Source organism: Engraulis encrasicolus, chromosome 5 (genome assembly GCF_034702125.1).
Source record: "Engraulis encrasicolus isolate BLACKSEA-1 chromosome 5, IST_EnEncr_1.0, whole genome shotgun sequence".
In the NCBI taxonomy this organism is placed as follows: domain Eukaryota; kingdom Metazoa; phylum Chordata; class Actinopteri; order Clupeiformes; family Engraulidae; genus Engraulis; species Engraulis encrasicolus.
Window position 1 is genome coordinate 2,929,796 of NC_085861.1, and position 17,500 is coordinate 2,947,295.

At 44.3% G+C, this 17,500-nt stretch overlaps 1 protein-coding gene across 1 annotated transcript in view; it reads left to right on the forward strand.

Moving 5' to 3' along the window:
- Positions 1-17,500, forward strand: part of LOC134448752 (collagen alpha-1(VI) chain-like) — a 110,795-nt gene that overhangs the window by 59,633 nt on the left and 33,662 nt on the right. Inside the window, exons 22-24 of the mRNA XM_063198407.1 lie at positions 921-983; positions 4,874-4,924; positions 15,570-15,605. Coding sequence (XP_063054477.1) covers positions 921-983; positions 4,874-4,924; positions 15,570-15,605 — 150 coding nt within the window. The remainder of the gene's footprint in view (positions 1-920; positions 984-4,873; positions 4,925-15,569; positions 15,606-17,500) is intronic.

The following is a 17,500-nucleotide window of genomic DNA, read 5'->3' on the forward strand; positions in this document are numbered from 1 at the left end:
GTGTTTCTTCACATTTTTCATGCAGACGGCCTCGGAAACAAAACATTGATATTTCTGCATGAATAATCTTTATCTAGCCCCTTTAACAGCATATTTGTAGCCCAGCGCATATAATGACTGAGATCAGAAGATATTTACTCGCTACCATGTTGTTAGATGGTCAGCTTAGGTTCCGTGAAATGCAGAACTAAGGGGCGGGACTTTCAAGCTCTATGGAGGCGGGGCCAGGGCGTCAGCGAATCAAGAGTCCACAAGTGCAAGTCAAGGACGAGAGTTTGGATAGTGGAATGCAGCCAGTGGTGTTACTCAAGAGGTAGCCTGGTTTTACCCTTCCAAACGGGGGGAGGAACAAGGGAGGGGGGAGGGAGGGGGGGGTGGGAGGGGGGACGAGGGAGGGGGGAGGGAGGGGGTGGGGGGATGAGGGAGGGGGAGGAGGGATGAGGTGGGAGGGGGGACGAGGGAGGGGGGAGGGAGGGGGTGGGGGGATGAGGGAGGGGGGGAGTGGGGAGGGTGGTGGAGGAGGGATGAGGTGGGAGGGGGGACGCGAGAGGGACGAGTGAGGGCGGAGGTGTGAGGGGGGACGAGGCGGTTGCACATTTCAAACATGAATGGAGTTCACGCCTCCCACCAGTTTCTTCAATGACATGAACAAAGTAGAGATTGGATTTTTGGATTTTTCAGATTTCAATGGAGCTCACCCCTACTTCCTCTAAACGTTTCTCATTCCAGAAGTTCCAGACCCCTCTGTACGAAAGCAATTAGTGGTAATCATCATTATCAATGTGGACGGAGACTAGCGTGTGTGTGTGTGTGTGTGCGTATGTATGTGTGTGTGTGTGTGTGTGTGTGTGTGTGTGTGTGTGTGTGTGTGTGTGTGTGTGTGTGTGTGTGTGTGTGTGTGTCTGTTTTGTGTCCGCCAGGGCGTCAGGGGCTCGGGAGGTTTGCCAGGCCCCCCCGGCGAGCGCGGCCCGATGGGGAGGAGGGTGAGTCTCACACACACACACACACACACACACACACACACACACACACACACACACACACACACACACACACACATATACACATACATACGCACACACACACACACACACACACACACACACACACACACACACACAAACACACACACGGCCCGATGGGGAGGAGGGTGAGTCTCACACACACACACACACACACACACACACACACACACACACACACACACACACACACACACACACACACACACACACACACACACACACACACACACACACACACACGGCCCGATGGGGAGGAGGGTGAGTCTCACACACACACACACACACACACGGCCCGATGGGGAGGAGGGTGAGTCTCACACACACACACACACACACACACGGCCCGATGGGAGGAGGGCGAGTCACCTCCGCCGGCCTGTTTCCTCCACTAACGCCCTTTTATGGGCTCGGGGCTAAGCCAGGGGTTCTTAACCTTTTTTAAACAAATGCCGTCCTGACCTCATCTTTCGGCTTTCACTTTCATCTTAAAGGGACACTGTGTGAGATTTTTAGTAATTTATTTCCAGAATCCATGCTTCCCATTCATCAATGTTACCTTTTTCATGAATACTTACCACTACCATAAAATTTGAAGTATTCATTATGACTGAAAAAATTGCACCTTTTATGCATGAAAAGGGGGATCTTCTCCATGGTCTGCCATTTTGAATTTCCAGAAATAGCCATTTTAAGCTGCAAAAATGACTGTACTTGGGCCATACTAGAAAATATTAGTTTATTACTTTGTAAACTTTCATGAAAATATTAAAATTGTCAATAGGCAGCCCAGTTTCCATTCTCAGCATAGTTGCAGGACCTTTTTTGACCATTTCCTGCACAGTGTCCCTTTAAAGGTGCACTGTGTAGGATGGTGGCAAGAGTATTTCATCTATGCTGCTCATTGAAACTTTGTTGTCTATTGAAATATCTGATCTTTTCGTGAATATCTATTTAATAATAAACTAATATTTACTAGTATGATGATCAAAGTTTTGCTGCTGAAATGTCTTTCTGGAAAGTCAAAAGGCAGACATGGAGGAGATTTTCGTGTATGAAAAGTGCCATTTTCTCAGTCAATATTAATATTTAGAATTTGATAGTGGTGGTAAGTATTTGTGGAAAATGTAACATTTATGTATGGCAGCAGGAATTCTGGGAAAAAAATGCTAAAAATGTCACACAGTGCACCTTTAAGCTTGACAGCACCCCCAAGCCAAGACCTTCCATTCACTTTGAATGGGCATTCCCAAGACCCCCATTTGTGACTGAATGACGCCCTCTCAGCTCTCTTGCTCTCAACACCCCCCAAAAGCTCTCGAATGCCCCCTGGGCTGTAGAGCCCCTGTTGAGAAACACTGTGCTAACCACCTTGGCCCTGTGGCCCCCATGGACAGATCATGACTCCCATCGGCCCCTGGCTACAAGAAAGCACCCCCAGTGGAATTGTGAGCTTCAAAAAGATTTAGGTGTTTACTGAACATGTTAGAGAGCCTTTTTATTTCTGCCCCAAGAAATGTTGAATATACAGTATTAGTAGTTAAAAGTGCCATTTTAACACAATATGAAAGCAACGAAAACAAAATGTTTACAAAATGTGGTGCAGAGGCTTGGGCTTCAGGGCCCCCTTGGCATTCTTGGGCCCCTGGGCCTGTGCCCAGTAGGCCCGTGCTGTAATCCCTCCATAGTGGCCCCCATCTCCTAATTAAAACCCACAGGTCAAGAACGCCAGGCAGATCCACTTAAGGGCTTCCGCACATAGGCTACGACAAAGTGCTGAGCACTGCTCCGCTAAAGTTCGATTTCATTATTTTCAATAGAACCTCGCACACTGGCGCCGATGTCCGCGGACATTCGACGATGTCGGATAGCAATTAGAGACAAGCTCTATTTTGTCGCGCCGCCCATTGACTATCAATGCTATGTTCGTGTGAAATTGGGTTTGGGGGTCCAAATTCTGTCGGAAGCAAAAGTGCGCCGCAGTGCTGTCGGAGCCAATGTGCGGCCGGTTTAATCCAGTGCTTAATCTTGTGCTTTTTCCTGTGCATGCCAATGGATTATTGACATTAGCAGGTGTCACGGTTTATGTCTCTGTTTTCTGAAGTGCTCAGTGGAAGTGCTCAGCCGTGTTTCACTCGACGACACAGTACTTATGCAAGTGGCATGGACAACACTGTATCCCTGCTGATTTCAATTTGCAGTTGTATTGCTCAGGCTACCCTTGACTTGGTGGCAGTGCCTGACGGTGCTGCCTTTTTTTGTTCAGCTCTTCAGAGATCCTGAAATTCTAATGGGTGCATGAGTTTGTTTACATTACAAAAACACATCCACATCTTAAAGGACCAGTTCAGTCAATTTCAATATGCTGCTGTATTGCTCACGCTACCCTTGACTTGTCAGTACTCGGTGATGTCAAATTTTTTTCAGCTCAGCCCTTTCCGAGATATGAGCTATTCTAATGGGGGCAGCGTTTGTTTACTGATTTTTAATGAAAATAGGCTTACTCCACATATGCCAGTTGCTAGTTGTCTGGTGATGTTGTATAACCTTTTGGATGTTTTTAGGAATAAATATGATGATGTGGATTGGTTAAAAGCGTCTGCCAAATGCAATGTAATGTAATGTAATGTATTGTAAATAAAACAAGATTTTTTGAAATGTAAACATAGCGCTGCCCCCATTACAATGACCAGGATCTGTGAAAAGGGTGAATAAAAAAGAAAAAAAATCAAGTCTAGGGTAGTGTGTGAGCATTACAACTGCATGTTGAAATTGACTGAACTGGTCCTTTAACATACTCCAAATATCTGTAGACACCTGACAGCACATCAATAAAATTTGGTATGATTTGCAGTATGGTAAGATGTATCTGACTTAAATAAAGAGCAGGACAGCACTCCAAGTTTTGTGATTTATTGCGTTTGCCCGGCACTGAAGAAGGTTAAACCCGAAACGTCTGACGAGCAATAAACCACAAAACTTGGAGTGCTGTCCTGCTCTTTATTTAATTCTTATATTCTCGAGGAATGAGCACCCAGTTGTTCACTTTGTTTGAGTTGAGCGCGTTACACCCCTTAGTTTAAGATGTATCTGACTATAATGTATAATTATTCCTACAGCTCAGACAGCATACAGTATAACTCTATGCCTGAAATTATGAATTCAAATTTCAAAACAATGACTACTAACAAATGTACCCTACTATCCCATGATCCCTGATTTGAGGCTCCATGTCTGGACATTTGAGACAAGAAACATTCTGGATTAAAACGAAACACTTATGTTAAAATGTTAAAAGGGTATGCCACTATTTTGGGTCTTAATACAGTTAAAATCGTTGGCTGGGGTTTATAAAGGTGGTAAAGTATCTTATTTTTCATATAAGCCGTTGTCTTGCTTTAAGACAAGTTAAAAGAGGGAGCATGTCGCTAAGCTAGTGAAAGTCAATGTATCCATGTAGCATGCTACAATGCTACACGGATCCATTGACTTTCACTAGCTTAGCGACATATTTCCTCTTTTAACTTGTCTTATAGCAAGACAACGCTTAACATGAAAAATAAGTCACTTTACCACCTTTATAAACCCCAGCCAACGATTTTAACTGTATTAAGCCCCAAAATAGTGGCATACCCCTTTAACAATTAGAATTTCAGGATCTTGAAAAGGGCTGAAAAGAACTCTTCAGGTACTGACAAGTCAAGGTTAGCGTGAGCAATGAAACTGCATGTCTAGGGTAGCAGTATAACTGCATGTTGTAATCGTCTCCTTTAATTGCTATGTGATTCCATCTGACAGCATCTGGGATGAAAGACAGCTCATTATTTTTTTCTTTTTTTGGGGGAGAATAGGGAGAAGACGGCATCGCTGGAGAAGGAACACCCGGTTACGCAGGATTCCAGGTCTCTCCAACATCCCTGCTTTCTTTTCTTTTTTTAAAGAAAAATATTTTTTGGGGTCTTTTTCGACTTTATTGTATAGGACAGTGTGAGAGGTGGACAGGAAGAGAATTGGGAGAGAGACGGGGAGGGGTCGGCAAAAGACCCGGGCCGGGAATCGAAGATTTCAAATAGGGAGGCACGATACACATTTTTTCACTTCCGATCCGATCCCAATATCTAAATTTGGATATCTGCCGATACCGATACTACTCCGATCCAATACCAAAACCTCATATATGCATGGGTTTAAACTTGAGGTCGGCTCAAGATGACTATTTGGTCAGAAAAGGAAGTCAGAAGAACAGGAAACCATTCATAACCATTCCAAACCATTCATAAGTAAAAGTAACAAGTAAAAAAAGTAACAATCCCATCCTGAAAACTACAATTTGAAGTGTTATGACTTCAAATTAACATTACACCTGGCTCAATGTCAGTACTGGGAAAATTCCGATATTTTGGGAAAATTCAGATCCGATCCGATCCGATCTCTGAATTATGTTGATATCTGAACCCGATACCGATACACCGATACCGATATCCCATCCCTACTACTAATGTTCTCCAACAATCCGCTGTTCCGCTGTTTTTGGTCACTGCCCCCTGGTGGCTTTGACTGGTGTTACATCCAAAGATCACTCCTCAACAGGGCTCTACATTAACTGTTTTTCATCACCAGCCAAAATGACAAGTAAATTGTAATCTTACTAGCCATTACCAAACACACTCTCACTAATGGGTCAAAATGGCTAGTAGATGTTAATATTACTAGCCAGTAATGGTGGGGTGGTGTCCGCGCCAATGTCTTATCCTGAGCGTATCGCTCGGTGCGTAATTCCAAGAGCAGTATATTGAAAAGGAAGAAAGGAGTCGCACACTGGAGCTGAATGCAAAATCAAAAACTGTATTAAACAAAGTCGAAAAAAGTAAATAAAACCGACAGACAGGGGACAAACGTTTCGGGTCTATCCCATCATCAGTGTTCCCATACGTTTTGGGTCTAGCCCATCATCAGTGTTCCCAAACTGGACTAGACCCGAAACGTTTGTCCCCTGTCTGTCGGTTTTATTTACTTTTTTCGGCTTTTTTTTTTTACACAGTTTTTGATTTTGCATTCAGCTCCAGTGTGCGACTCCTTTCTTCCTTTTCAATATTACTAGCCAAACACACTCTCCATAATGGGTCAAAGTGGCTAGTAAGTTGATATTTTCTACATAGCCAAACCCAAATTTCACCAGAACTTGCCCAGTTGGGTGGTGTTAATTTAAATTGGCTGGTGTTAATTTAAATCCCTGCTCCTCAGCATGCAGTGTACTGTATCAAATGAAGTATCTTGGTTCTTCAAATGGCTTAACAAAATGTTCAAATGTAATAATGTTGCCTGGCCTTGTTCTTCTAGGCCACTACAGGTATATTTGGAAAACACCTGCTGCCAATGTCAGGCTTGGAATTCATAACACACTAAGCAGGGCTGAACTGGCCATTGGACATACTGTAGCGGGCATTTCCTGGTGGGCCCCGCACTGTCGTGGGCCCCTATTTTCAGAAATGTAAAAAAAAAAAATCTGAAAATAGGGGCCTATGAGGATGCAGGGCCCACCGGTGAGTCAGTACTGCGTCAATAATTATGAGGGGCCCTTGAAAGCCAAAAGTGCCAGGGCCCTATTTCTCCCCCATGAGAGGCTCCTGTAAGCCAAAAGTGCCCGGGCCCTATTTCTACCCCAGGCCAGCCCTGTCACTAACCGCACAAATACACCTACTGCGACAAGAGCGAGGCGAGCGACGGAAGTAATTGACTTTGCATTGAGTCGCGCAACAAAAGCGATTCTGGAGACTAGAGGCGATTTGCGCGACGAGAGCGACAGTTTGAAGTTGAAATCCTTTCAACTTTCTATGACGCGGTTCGGCGACTAGCCGCGACAGCCAATGACTGTATAGAGGTCAGTGACCACAGCCAATGGGAATGTTTGAATGCTTTGCCTTCTGCTTGTAACTGACATACTGTAGTCGCTTCAATCGCACGTGTCGCTCTGTCGCTTCAATCGCATCGCGCCTGGTCTATTCGTGCGGTAAGGCAGGAGAAGGAAAGGAAGTGCTGTACCATGCAGGCTGCTCTAGTCCCTTTACAGGCCTTTGGTTCTGTGTTGTTTTAGGCAGAGAATATAGACATCATAAAGCGAAATAGAACATCTTTAATATCCCTTTAATGTATAGTATCCACACAATAATTCTCTCTCTCTCTCTCTCTCTCTCTCTCTCTCTCTCTCTCTCTCTCTCTCTCTCTCTCTCTCTCTCTCTCTCTCTCTGTCTGTGTCTGTCTCTCTCTCACACGCACACTCGCACACACACACACTCGCGCACACACACACACACACACACACACACACACAGGCACACACACACACGCACACACACACACACACACACACACACACACACACACACACACACACACACACACACACACACACACACACACACACAGGGGCGGAGTGGCCCACCTTTTCCCACCGGGAGAATTTTCCCCTTGGCGGCCCTCTTTAAAAAAAACAAAAAAAAAACAAAGCGAACAACATGGTTTCCTAACCAAAAAGACAAAAGCCACGAAATCTGCAGTCATACTACATGTGGACATTAGTGTTGTCAAAATATCAACCTGAAGTGGAGAATTGTAGCCTACACCTTGATGAAATGCACAGCCAGTGGTGTAGTCTACGTAAAACGCAGGTATACGCACCCATTTCAAAATTTCAGGGATTACAGTATACCCACTTAAAATTGATTGATCCATTATTTACAATAGCACAAATATATACAGTAGACTATACACACATCAAAAAATGCTCAAATAACAGTATACCCACTTCAAAAAGTAGACTACACCACTGGAGCCATCATCACAGTCCAAAGCATTCATAGGCCTACTAGGTTAGGCTACATCACGCTACTGTGCATGCAAATGTGCACTCCACTGTCATTTTGACAGTTTGAAATTGAAATATCGTTTAAGGAAGACAGGATGAGCATGGACACAAAGTTTTGAGTGTGGGGATTTTTTAGAAGAGTAGGCTTACAAAATATAGTATAGTAGTATAGCTTACAAAAAGTCTGTCTACATTGTGCAATAAACCCACCATGCAGCAAATAAGCCAAACCTAATAGCTACTTCAAACCACAACCATAAGTCAACAAAATGTATAACCAAACGGTGTAGGCCTACCTTAAAACGCTGTCTTCGTCGCAGCAAATGTCTTTGTTTCTTGCAATCACTCTACTTTAATCCACAGCTTAGGCTACACACCCACATCAGAATCTTGTGTGGTAATTATTTTGTTCCATTTCTTCAGACATAGGCTACATCCTAAATGTACCACATATAAATATATGTATGATAATAATATTATTTCGACTATAAGGAGATATACTGACGGTCTAAAAAATCAAAACAAAACCCATTGCTTCTGTTAGGCGCAGTTCTCTTCCTTACCACTTGGTGGAGTCTGTTCGTAACCCAAGTCAATAACCACAGAGCAAGTGAATGGACTGGAAAGACTGTAAACTGTAACAGTCGTGTGGAAATCGGAAAATAAATCATAATTTATTAATATTTCCATCCTTTGGTAACCAATATACATATCACAGGTTCTTCAAATACTGAAAACAAAACTGTGTTACTAAGATCTTGTAAACTTCCGCGATCTACGGTGTATGAAAATTATCAGTAGAGAAGGGGTGTGGCCAATTTACTGTTTGACACCGTCAGTGAGGTATTGCCGTCTGGTATGCGGTATAAATACTAGCTAGTCAGCCAATTAAAATACAGGCGAGTGGAAAGTGGGAAGTCAGTGCAAATAAGTACAACGTCAAGACGTAAGGGCCGGTCAAGAATGCAGTGCGGCCGCATTATTACATTTCACGGCCGCGGCCCACCGGGACAAGTCCCCGATCTCCCGACGGCCACTCCGCGCCTGCACACACACACACACTCACACGTGCGCGCACACACACGCACACACGCACACACACACACATACACAGACACACACAGAGACACACACACAGACAAACATACACACAGGCACATGCACACACACACACACACACACACACACACACAGACACACACACACACATGGACAGACAGAGAGAGGGAAAGGAAATCCTAATTCAATCCAGTGAGTGGCCTTTGCGGTATTGCTTTAGGCAGAGATCATGGGTATTGAGGGCATTAAAAGAAAAAGGACAGCTTTTATGTTCCTGGGTAGTGATAGCCTGAAGCTGCATGTATGCCAAGAGTGACTTATGCCAGTGTTCCCCAACCTTTTTTGTCTTGTGTACCCCCAAGCCTTTTCGTTGTGCCATGAGTACCCCTTAAGTCAAGTTCTATATCGCTTTCTCCATCTCAATGTAACTAAGCGCCATATATTTGTTAAAATTTTATTTTTCCAAGTACCCCCTGCAGTGTGCTCGCGTACCCCTAGTGGTACACGTACCCCTGGTTGGGAAACACTGACTTATGCGACCCAGGTAGCTGGGGTCATTGAAGAAGTTTCGCCATGAATTCACTTCATTCGTTCTGGACGCGACATTGACATGTTTGATTTAGCTAATCACATAACGGCTCCACTTGACAGCCATTCGGAGATATGAACATTCCAATTGAGTTTAGCCGAACCACGTCATAGCTCGTTACCATAATATTAGCTTGAATTCTCTCTGGTCGCTCAGTTTGCTTCGCTCCTGGCGAATTCGCTCTGGTATCTTTATTCGCCTTCCCTCCATAGAGACGTAATGACTTCTGTCGCTCAGGTAGAAGAGTAGGTCGCGCTTGGTGTTCACAGGGCATGACTCTCGACAGACCCTTTTTCCATGCAGCGTCTTAAGCTCAAACGAGAGTCCCGCACAAATACATCTACCGCGACAAGAGCGAGGCGAGCGACGGAAGTAATTGACTTTGTATTGAGTCGCGCGACAAAAGCGATTCTGGAGACTAGAGCGATTTGCGCAACGAGAGTAACAGTTTGAAGTTGAAATCCTTTCAACTTTCTATGACACGGTTCGGCTACAAGCCGCGACAGCCAATGACTGTATAGAGGTCAGTGACCACAGCCAATGGGAATGTTTGAATGCTTTGCCTTCTGCTTGTAACAGACATGCTGTAGTCGCTGCAATCGTGCGTATCGCTCTGTCGCTTGAATCGCATCGCGCCTGTTCTATCCGCGCGGTAAGGACCTTCAGATTCACTTCGATCTCAAACCAAAATGCAGTACAACCAATCAGGATCGCAAGATTTTCAGAGATGTGACGTAGTGAAAGTTTAAAGGTAGTAGTGAGGGGGGAAATAAGTGAAACGAGACGGTTCATGTTTCATGCGACAATGGCCACTCACATGGACTCACCAATTGACATTGTTTCCCCAATTGCATACAAGGATTTTTGTCAGGGTTGCCAGATGAGGCTGATGATTTCCAGCCCAAAAAATGCTCAAAACCCGCCTAGAAGCACAAAATCCCGCCCAATTCTATTGATTTCTATGGGCGTGTTTCTCTGCAAAATGCCATTTTTACCCGTACATGGCCATCCTAAGAAGCCCAATTGGGCGGGAAACAGCCCAATCTGGCAACATTGATTTCTGTAACCACACCTTCGCATACAGCGTAGCTCCAGATGTTCATGGAGAAAGGCGTAACAAATTCATCTGGCGAGAGGTATTACGGGCAGAAAAAGAAAAAGACAAACCTTTTTATGTTCCTTGTATGAATGCACACACATATGCACACATGTAGACACTCCTACTGCACACACACACACACATACACACGCACACACACACACATACACACACACACAAAGACACTCACACACGCACACACACACACACACAAAGACACTCACTCACACACACACACACACACACACACACACACACACACACACACACACACACACACACACACACACACACACACACACACGCAGGCAGGCAGCCAAGAAATACAGAGAGGAAGGGAGAACCAAAATTGATCATTGTCCAACTCCACTGAAACAAAAGCACGATAAAAACCTTCCAGTCCCTCTGCCGCTCTCTTCCACGGAACTGTGCGGTTCCAGGCAGGGTTGCCAGATGAGGCTGATGATTTCCAGCCCAAAAAATGCTCAAAACCCGCCTAGAAGCACAAAATCCCGCCCAATTCTATTGACTTCTATGGCAAAAATTGTGCGGGTGTTTCCTGCTAAATGCCATTTTTACCCGCACAAGGCCATCCTAAGCAGCCCAATTTGGCGGGAAACAGCCCAATCTGGCAACACTGGTTCCAGGCAGTATGTAATTTCTAGCAGATGCTGCGTCCTACAGTCATGAATCTGTTCCCGTTTGAAGTGTCCTAACTGTTTGTGGTGACTACTCGTTTCTGTATTTGTATGGCTGCCATTGTCAGACTATCATTGGCAGGTCATCTGATATACAGTATTTAACACCCAAAGGGCAATAATCCAGCACTATGAGTGTAACATTCAACTCTCTGAGTGTTGCATTAATACTGAAAGTTTCACAGTGAAAGTGCTGCTTTTCATTAGTCTAATGCAATTTATTCGGCACACAGGTTTGGCATGCCGAGGGCAGGTGGCCAGTGAACTGCAATTACCGTCCTTTCACAATGAGAAAACACTATATATCATATCATTATAATAATATCATTGGCAGGTCATCTGATATACTGTATTGTTGGTGAGAGGGCCGCATGAGGATTTAATCAACCAAAATCTACATACCGGTATTCTGCAAGATACAGTGTGAGTTGAGTTTCTCTCTCTCTCTCTCTCTCTCTCTCTCTCTCTCTCTCTCTCTCTCTCTCTCTCTCTCTCTCTCTCTCTCTCTCTCTCTCTCTCTCTCTCTCTCTCTCTCTCTCTCTCTCTCTCTCTCTCTCTGTCGTAATGACTAGTACAGCATTTCGCTGGAGGAGTAGTTCATGTTATGTGTATGCATTGAGAGTAATCTTAGTAGACCCCCCAGAGAAGCTGACATAATGAATGCAATACATCCAGGACTTGATTTTGTCAATGGCGTTGCATACATTGCAGTAAACAACCATTAAAATCATGTAGATAAAAATGAAGATAAAACCAAAAGGACTCCCTGAATATTCCACATGGGAAACTGTCTTTCAATCCTGAATACATCCACATAGGAAACTGTCTTTCAATCCTGCTCCATATGCTTCATATAGGCTGTAGAGTTATTTTGCTCCAAAGGGCAACATTGGGTTTAGAGCAGGGGTGAACAGTTATTTCGCTCCAACGGATCACATTGGGTTTAGAATATTGACTGAAGGCCGAGATGGCGCAGGCAACTTCCTCGTGTCCACAGTAAAATATAATGTACACTGACGTAAGTTGTTGGCCATTTTCATGCCTGCAACTTTGCCATGAAATATACATTATTTAGATTTAATACAGTAGCCTTGGTAATATCAAACCCCTGATTGGGTAGCCATTTTAAGAACGTTGGCTGAGAGTATCCCTTTGTATTAAACCCATTAAGACACAGCGTTACAAATTTGCAGTTACCAGAATGGCAAAGATCAAGTCATAGTACATTGCTAAAGGTCTTGTGTTAAGTCATAGTATTGTAGTAATATGGTGATTAACTTTTCAATGTCTATTACAGCGTGCCACTGGAGGTACGGTGTGCATTAAGGAGCTAGAAGTTGCTGTTGTTGTAAGAGCTCTGCGGGCCAGATGACATGGCTCAGCGGGCCACATGTGGCCCCCGGGCCTGAGGTTGGCCACCTCTGCTGCAGAGTCAGACCATGTGGTAGATACGAATACTCACTGTGTGGTCAGGGGTGAAATTAGTTTTCATTTCTTACTGGTGGTACCCCACCACCACCACCACCACCACCACAAAGCAAAAAAGTATGTACGTATGTAAACAAACAAAATAAACTTGTGCTCCATAGATTTATATCGCTGCATGACTATTTCAGGTGTCTCCTCACAGGAGGACACGTGTCTCAAATGGCATTGTGTAGTTCTAACAACAAAACAAAACCTCACATCTCAAGAGCCTGAATGCAGTCTATGTCGCTCCAGGCGCCTAGGTCAATGCAGAGTATGTATACGCAGAATCAGGCTTAAATGGGTTAAGGAGTTTTGTCTCTCTTTTACTGGTGTGACACCAAGTCCAAGCCATGGTCAACCAAAATAAGCAGTTCAGGTGCAGCACACCCAGGGGCGCTGCCAGAAATGCTGGGCCCCATGAAAGATTCAAATTTTGGGTCCCCTTAAGGGCCCCTCTCAGTGCTTGGGCCCTTAGAATCTGTACCACTTTTCCCCCCCTAGCGGCCCCCATGAGCACACCTGACCTGAGCACTGCGGGGATAGAAACTGAAGGAACAGGAAGTTTACCGTAGCAGACACAGTATTTACACAAGTGTTTACGTTTAGATAAATATTTATCCCAATTAAAGTCTTTAAAAATGTGGCAGGCAAGAGGATACAAAAACTGGATCGACAGAGTAAAGTCCTGTTCAGATGTTCTTTCTAGCGATGCTCCCAAGCAGGTTATTTCACTAATAAAATCATCAACCTGGTTTAAGGGATGTGGTAATCAGCTGGTTCATTGAATTGGCTGGAGTCGATATTTGGTTGGTAACTTAATGAACCCTTGATTTCCACTGTTCACAACTGACTCCCTAAATACTATTTAACCACAGCACTACACAAGTTGACGATTGGCTCTCAGCCTGTCTCCTTTAATCATACATATGGGGCACCTAAGTCACGCCCTCTACTTCCTGGTTCATGGGGCAGACAGTTGCAAAAAATTGAATGGAACTTGTGGACTTGTGGTGCATAAGTGGAGGTCCAAGGTTTGGATTGTTGTCGAGAAACCACTCATTTCAAGCCCTGTAATTATTTTTTGACTCCCTCTGCCCCATGAACCAGGAAGTAGAGGGCGTGACTTAGGTGCCCCATTAGACCGTAAGTGGCCTATAATAAAGAACACTGTAGTCTGCTACAAAGTGTAATAACAATATGTGTCATGGCCCTGCTGTGGTAAAACCGGTAGGGCACTCATCTCAAGTCAAGTCAAGTCAAGTTTCAATTTCTTTACATGCACTGGTCATACAAAGAATTTGAAATTACGTTTCTTGCTTTCCCATGCAGACATAGACTAATCTAGGTAAGGACATAGACAGTATAGACATAGACAGTACTAATACATGGACATAAGACAGTATGGACATAGACAGTGCTCATACAGACATTTAAAGTGCAAGACTGGACAACAGAAGACTTGTAGAGAACATACATGAAGAGGAGGTATTTGTTGTGCTTTTTCTAAAAGTCCTTTATAGCGTTCTGACTAGAGATGTACAGGATCCAAGATCCGGTTCCGGATCCGGCAGGATAATAGGGTTTTTCAGACTATCCGGATCTGGCAGGATCTTAAGCAGTGGATCCGGTATCCGGCAGTTACCTAAAAATCAGGATCTGGGGCATCTCTACTTTTTACGCAGCCTAGGCTTTTCAGTCAGTCTTTCACAACCCCAATCACTGCATGGAGTGAAAGCCTTTTGGAAGCGGCCGTTGTAGGCAGTTTGGCAGCAAGCAGTCTTAAGAATAGTTTGTGACAAAGTAATAAAAAGGGCCCACGTGTGCGAGTTGGCTATGTGTTTCAACCCTTACGTAGGATCCGGTATCCGGTTCCGGATCCGGCAGGATCTTAAGCAGTGGATCCGGTATCCGGCAGGATCCTAAAAATCAGGATCCGGTGCATCTCTAGTTCTGACACAGTAATAGTAGCATTTTGAAGAAAAATAAATATTAAAATAGGTCTATCAAGTACACCAGCAGCAGCAGTGTGTGTGTGTGTGTGTGTGTGTGTGTGTGTGTGTGTGTGTGTGTGTGTGTGTGTGTGTGTGTGTGTGTGTGTGTGTGTATGTGTGTGTGTGTGTGTGTCATCTGCCACGCGCCGACCCAGGTTCGATTCCCGGCCCGGCCCGGGTCATTTGTCGACCCCTCCCCATCTCCCTCCCCTGTTTGCTTCCTGTTCACCTCTCATACTTTCCTGTCATCAATAAAGTTCACAACTTAAAGAAACTCCCGCACACTGACCATTTCGCTGTATTTTCTTTAATAAACGACGTTTCGGCACTAGACCTTCATCAGGCAATCTGAAAAAGATTGCCTGATGAAGGTCTAGTACCGAAACGTCGTTTAAACCTTAAAGGGTTTCTTTAAGTTGTTGCTGAGTGACCCATGGGCCATCTCCGACGCACCTGCCAGCTGAGGTGTGCGAAAAAAGTCGAAGTTTATCAATAAAGTTGAAAAAGACCAAAACAGAAAAACAATATGTGTCATTATGCCCTTGTGCATACATTTTGCATGTTCAGTGACATCTTCCATCTTTATATATGTATTTAGTTCATTATGTCTGTTTAACTTAAACACTTAGGGTTTTCTTTTGCCTTCAGACATGTAAAAGTTTTTATCTTTTACCTGACATGTTTCGACGGTGTTTCTTCCGTCTTCATCAGAGAGAGAACTTTTACATGTCTTAAGGCAAAAGAAAACCCTAAGTCTTCCATCTTTGTCCTTTCAGGGATTTCCTGGCCTGAGAGGAGAAGCTGGACCCAAGGTGGGTTTATCACATATCACATGTCGCATGTTGCATTTGAAGCACTACAACAAACTTGTTCATTATTACCCCTTAGTGCAGAGCCTATGTTATGATAACCTTACTGTCATCAAAATTGTAATGGCATTTGTGCCTCACCTGTGTAAGGGCCGGGGGCAACCCAACAGGTGCCCAAAAGGGGGCAGTGCAGTGAGAGGGTACCCCAGTCATAGACTGCCAGTGGTGGAGCAGAGCACTGCTGAATCACCCGCCCCCTCACACACACACACACACACACACACACACACACACACACACACACACACACACACACACACACACACACACACACACACACACAAACACACACACACACACACACACAAAACTGACAGGGTTGGAAATTGAACCGACAACCCCTTGAGCTACAAACCCGACACCCTAGTCCCTACCCTGTGAACGCCAAGTACTGTATTATACAAACGAAAGCAATTAAGCAAATGTGAACTTGCACAACGCTGGCTGACTGTCTCTTGTCAGCTGTGTTGAATGACTGTATGGGTCCTGGCTACAGTACGTGATGACAAACCCAAAACAGAGCCATGTGAAACATGCCGACCGCAGCTCCTTCAGATGAAAGGCCTGCATTCGTCATCGCAGGCCAAGGCTTTTCCAAGGAACTCTGTCTGCAGTGCACTGAAATGGGAAACAGAAAGATACAGCAAGCCCCCCACCCCACCCCCCCCCTCCGGGACATAATGGATTCCACATTCATTATTACTATGCGTTTCAGTTATTGACACTTAACTCATTTTGTCCTAAGCCCTTTTTGGGAAAGGTTGCCCTCTGCCTATGAAATCCTAAATATCTCAGCTTCCGAAGCACATACAAACATAAAACGAGTTACATTTAAAAGCTGGGACCCTCGTTTTGCCTTAGAATGTGTTCGTTCAGCTCTAACTTACCCACGTTTTTAATAAAACTCAAATCTCAAGAACCTGATTGCAGCGTATATGTGTCTCCAGGACACAATGGGTTAAAGTATTTAAAGGCCATTTCCAGCAAAAACCATGATGTAGGAAATGTTAACGTGGTTATTAATGGCAAGGTACAGATATAAGGTACAGTATAAAATGTCATGTAGACCCTTGGAATTTAACAGAGATTGGAAAGTGTATAGCTTTTCAAGCGGTTCCATGTAGAATTATTTTTTTACACCTTAAAGTGATACTGTCCCATTTTTGGAAATAAGCTTATTTTACACCTCCCCTTGAGTTACATAATAGTGTTTTACCGTTCTCCTGTACTTTCAACCGTTCTCTGGGTATGGCAGTGCAAATTTTACCTCCAAGCTAGCAGTTAACATTGAGTCCTTTGAGACCAGCTGGCGGCTAACTGGTGTCATAGGACTCAATGTTAGGACTCAATGAAATGCGAAAAATGATTTTCCTCTCAAAACAATAAGTTATTGTCTGACTCATGGAGTGTCAAGTGTTCTTCTTCAGAAAGCAATGTTTTAACTGGACCGAAAGCGGCTCGCTCTGCAGAAAACAAAGAGGGATGTAAACCCTGCAGGAGCCAGTGTTGCCAGATTGGGCGGGTGCCCTCCCAATTGGGCTACTTGGAATGGGCATCTGCGGGTAAAAACAGGGATAATTGGCCATTTCGCGTTTTTTTTTTTCAGTCGTTTTGGGCCCATAGAAGTCAATGTAAATTGTTGAATTTGGGCGGAATTTGGCGCATTTTCACGTTTTTTGAGAAGCTTTTGGGCGGGATTTGGTCAGACACATCTGGCAACACTGGCAGGAGCAGAGCAGATGTGGAGGGAAAGCCAGACGGCGGCCATTCTATTCTGTAGCGTCTCTGCATCTGGGAGTTCAGAACAACAGTCCTCTTCACTATTTATTTACTTTTTC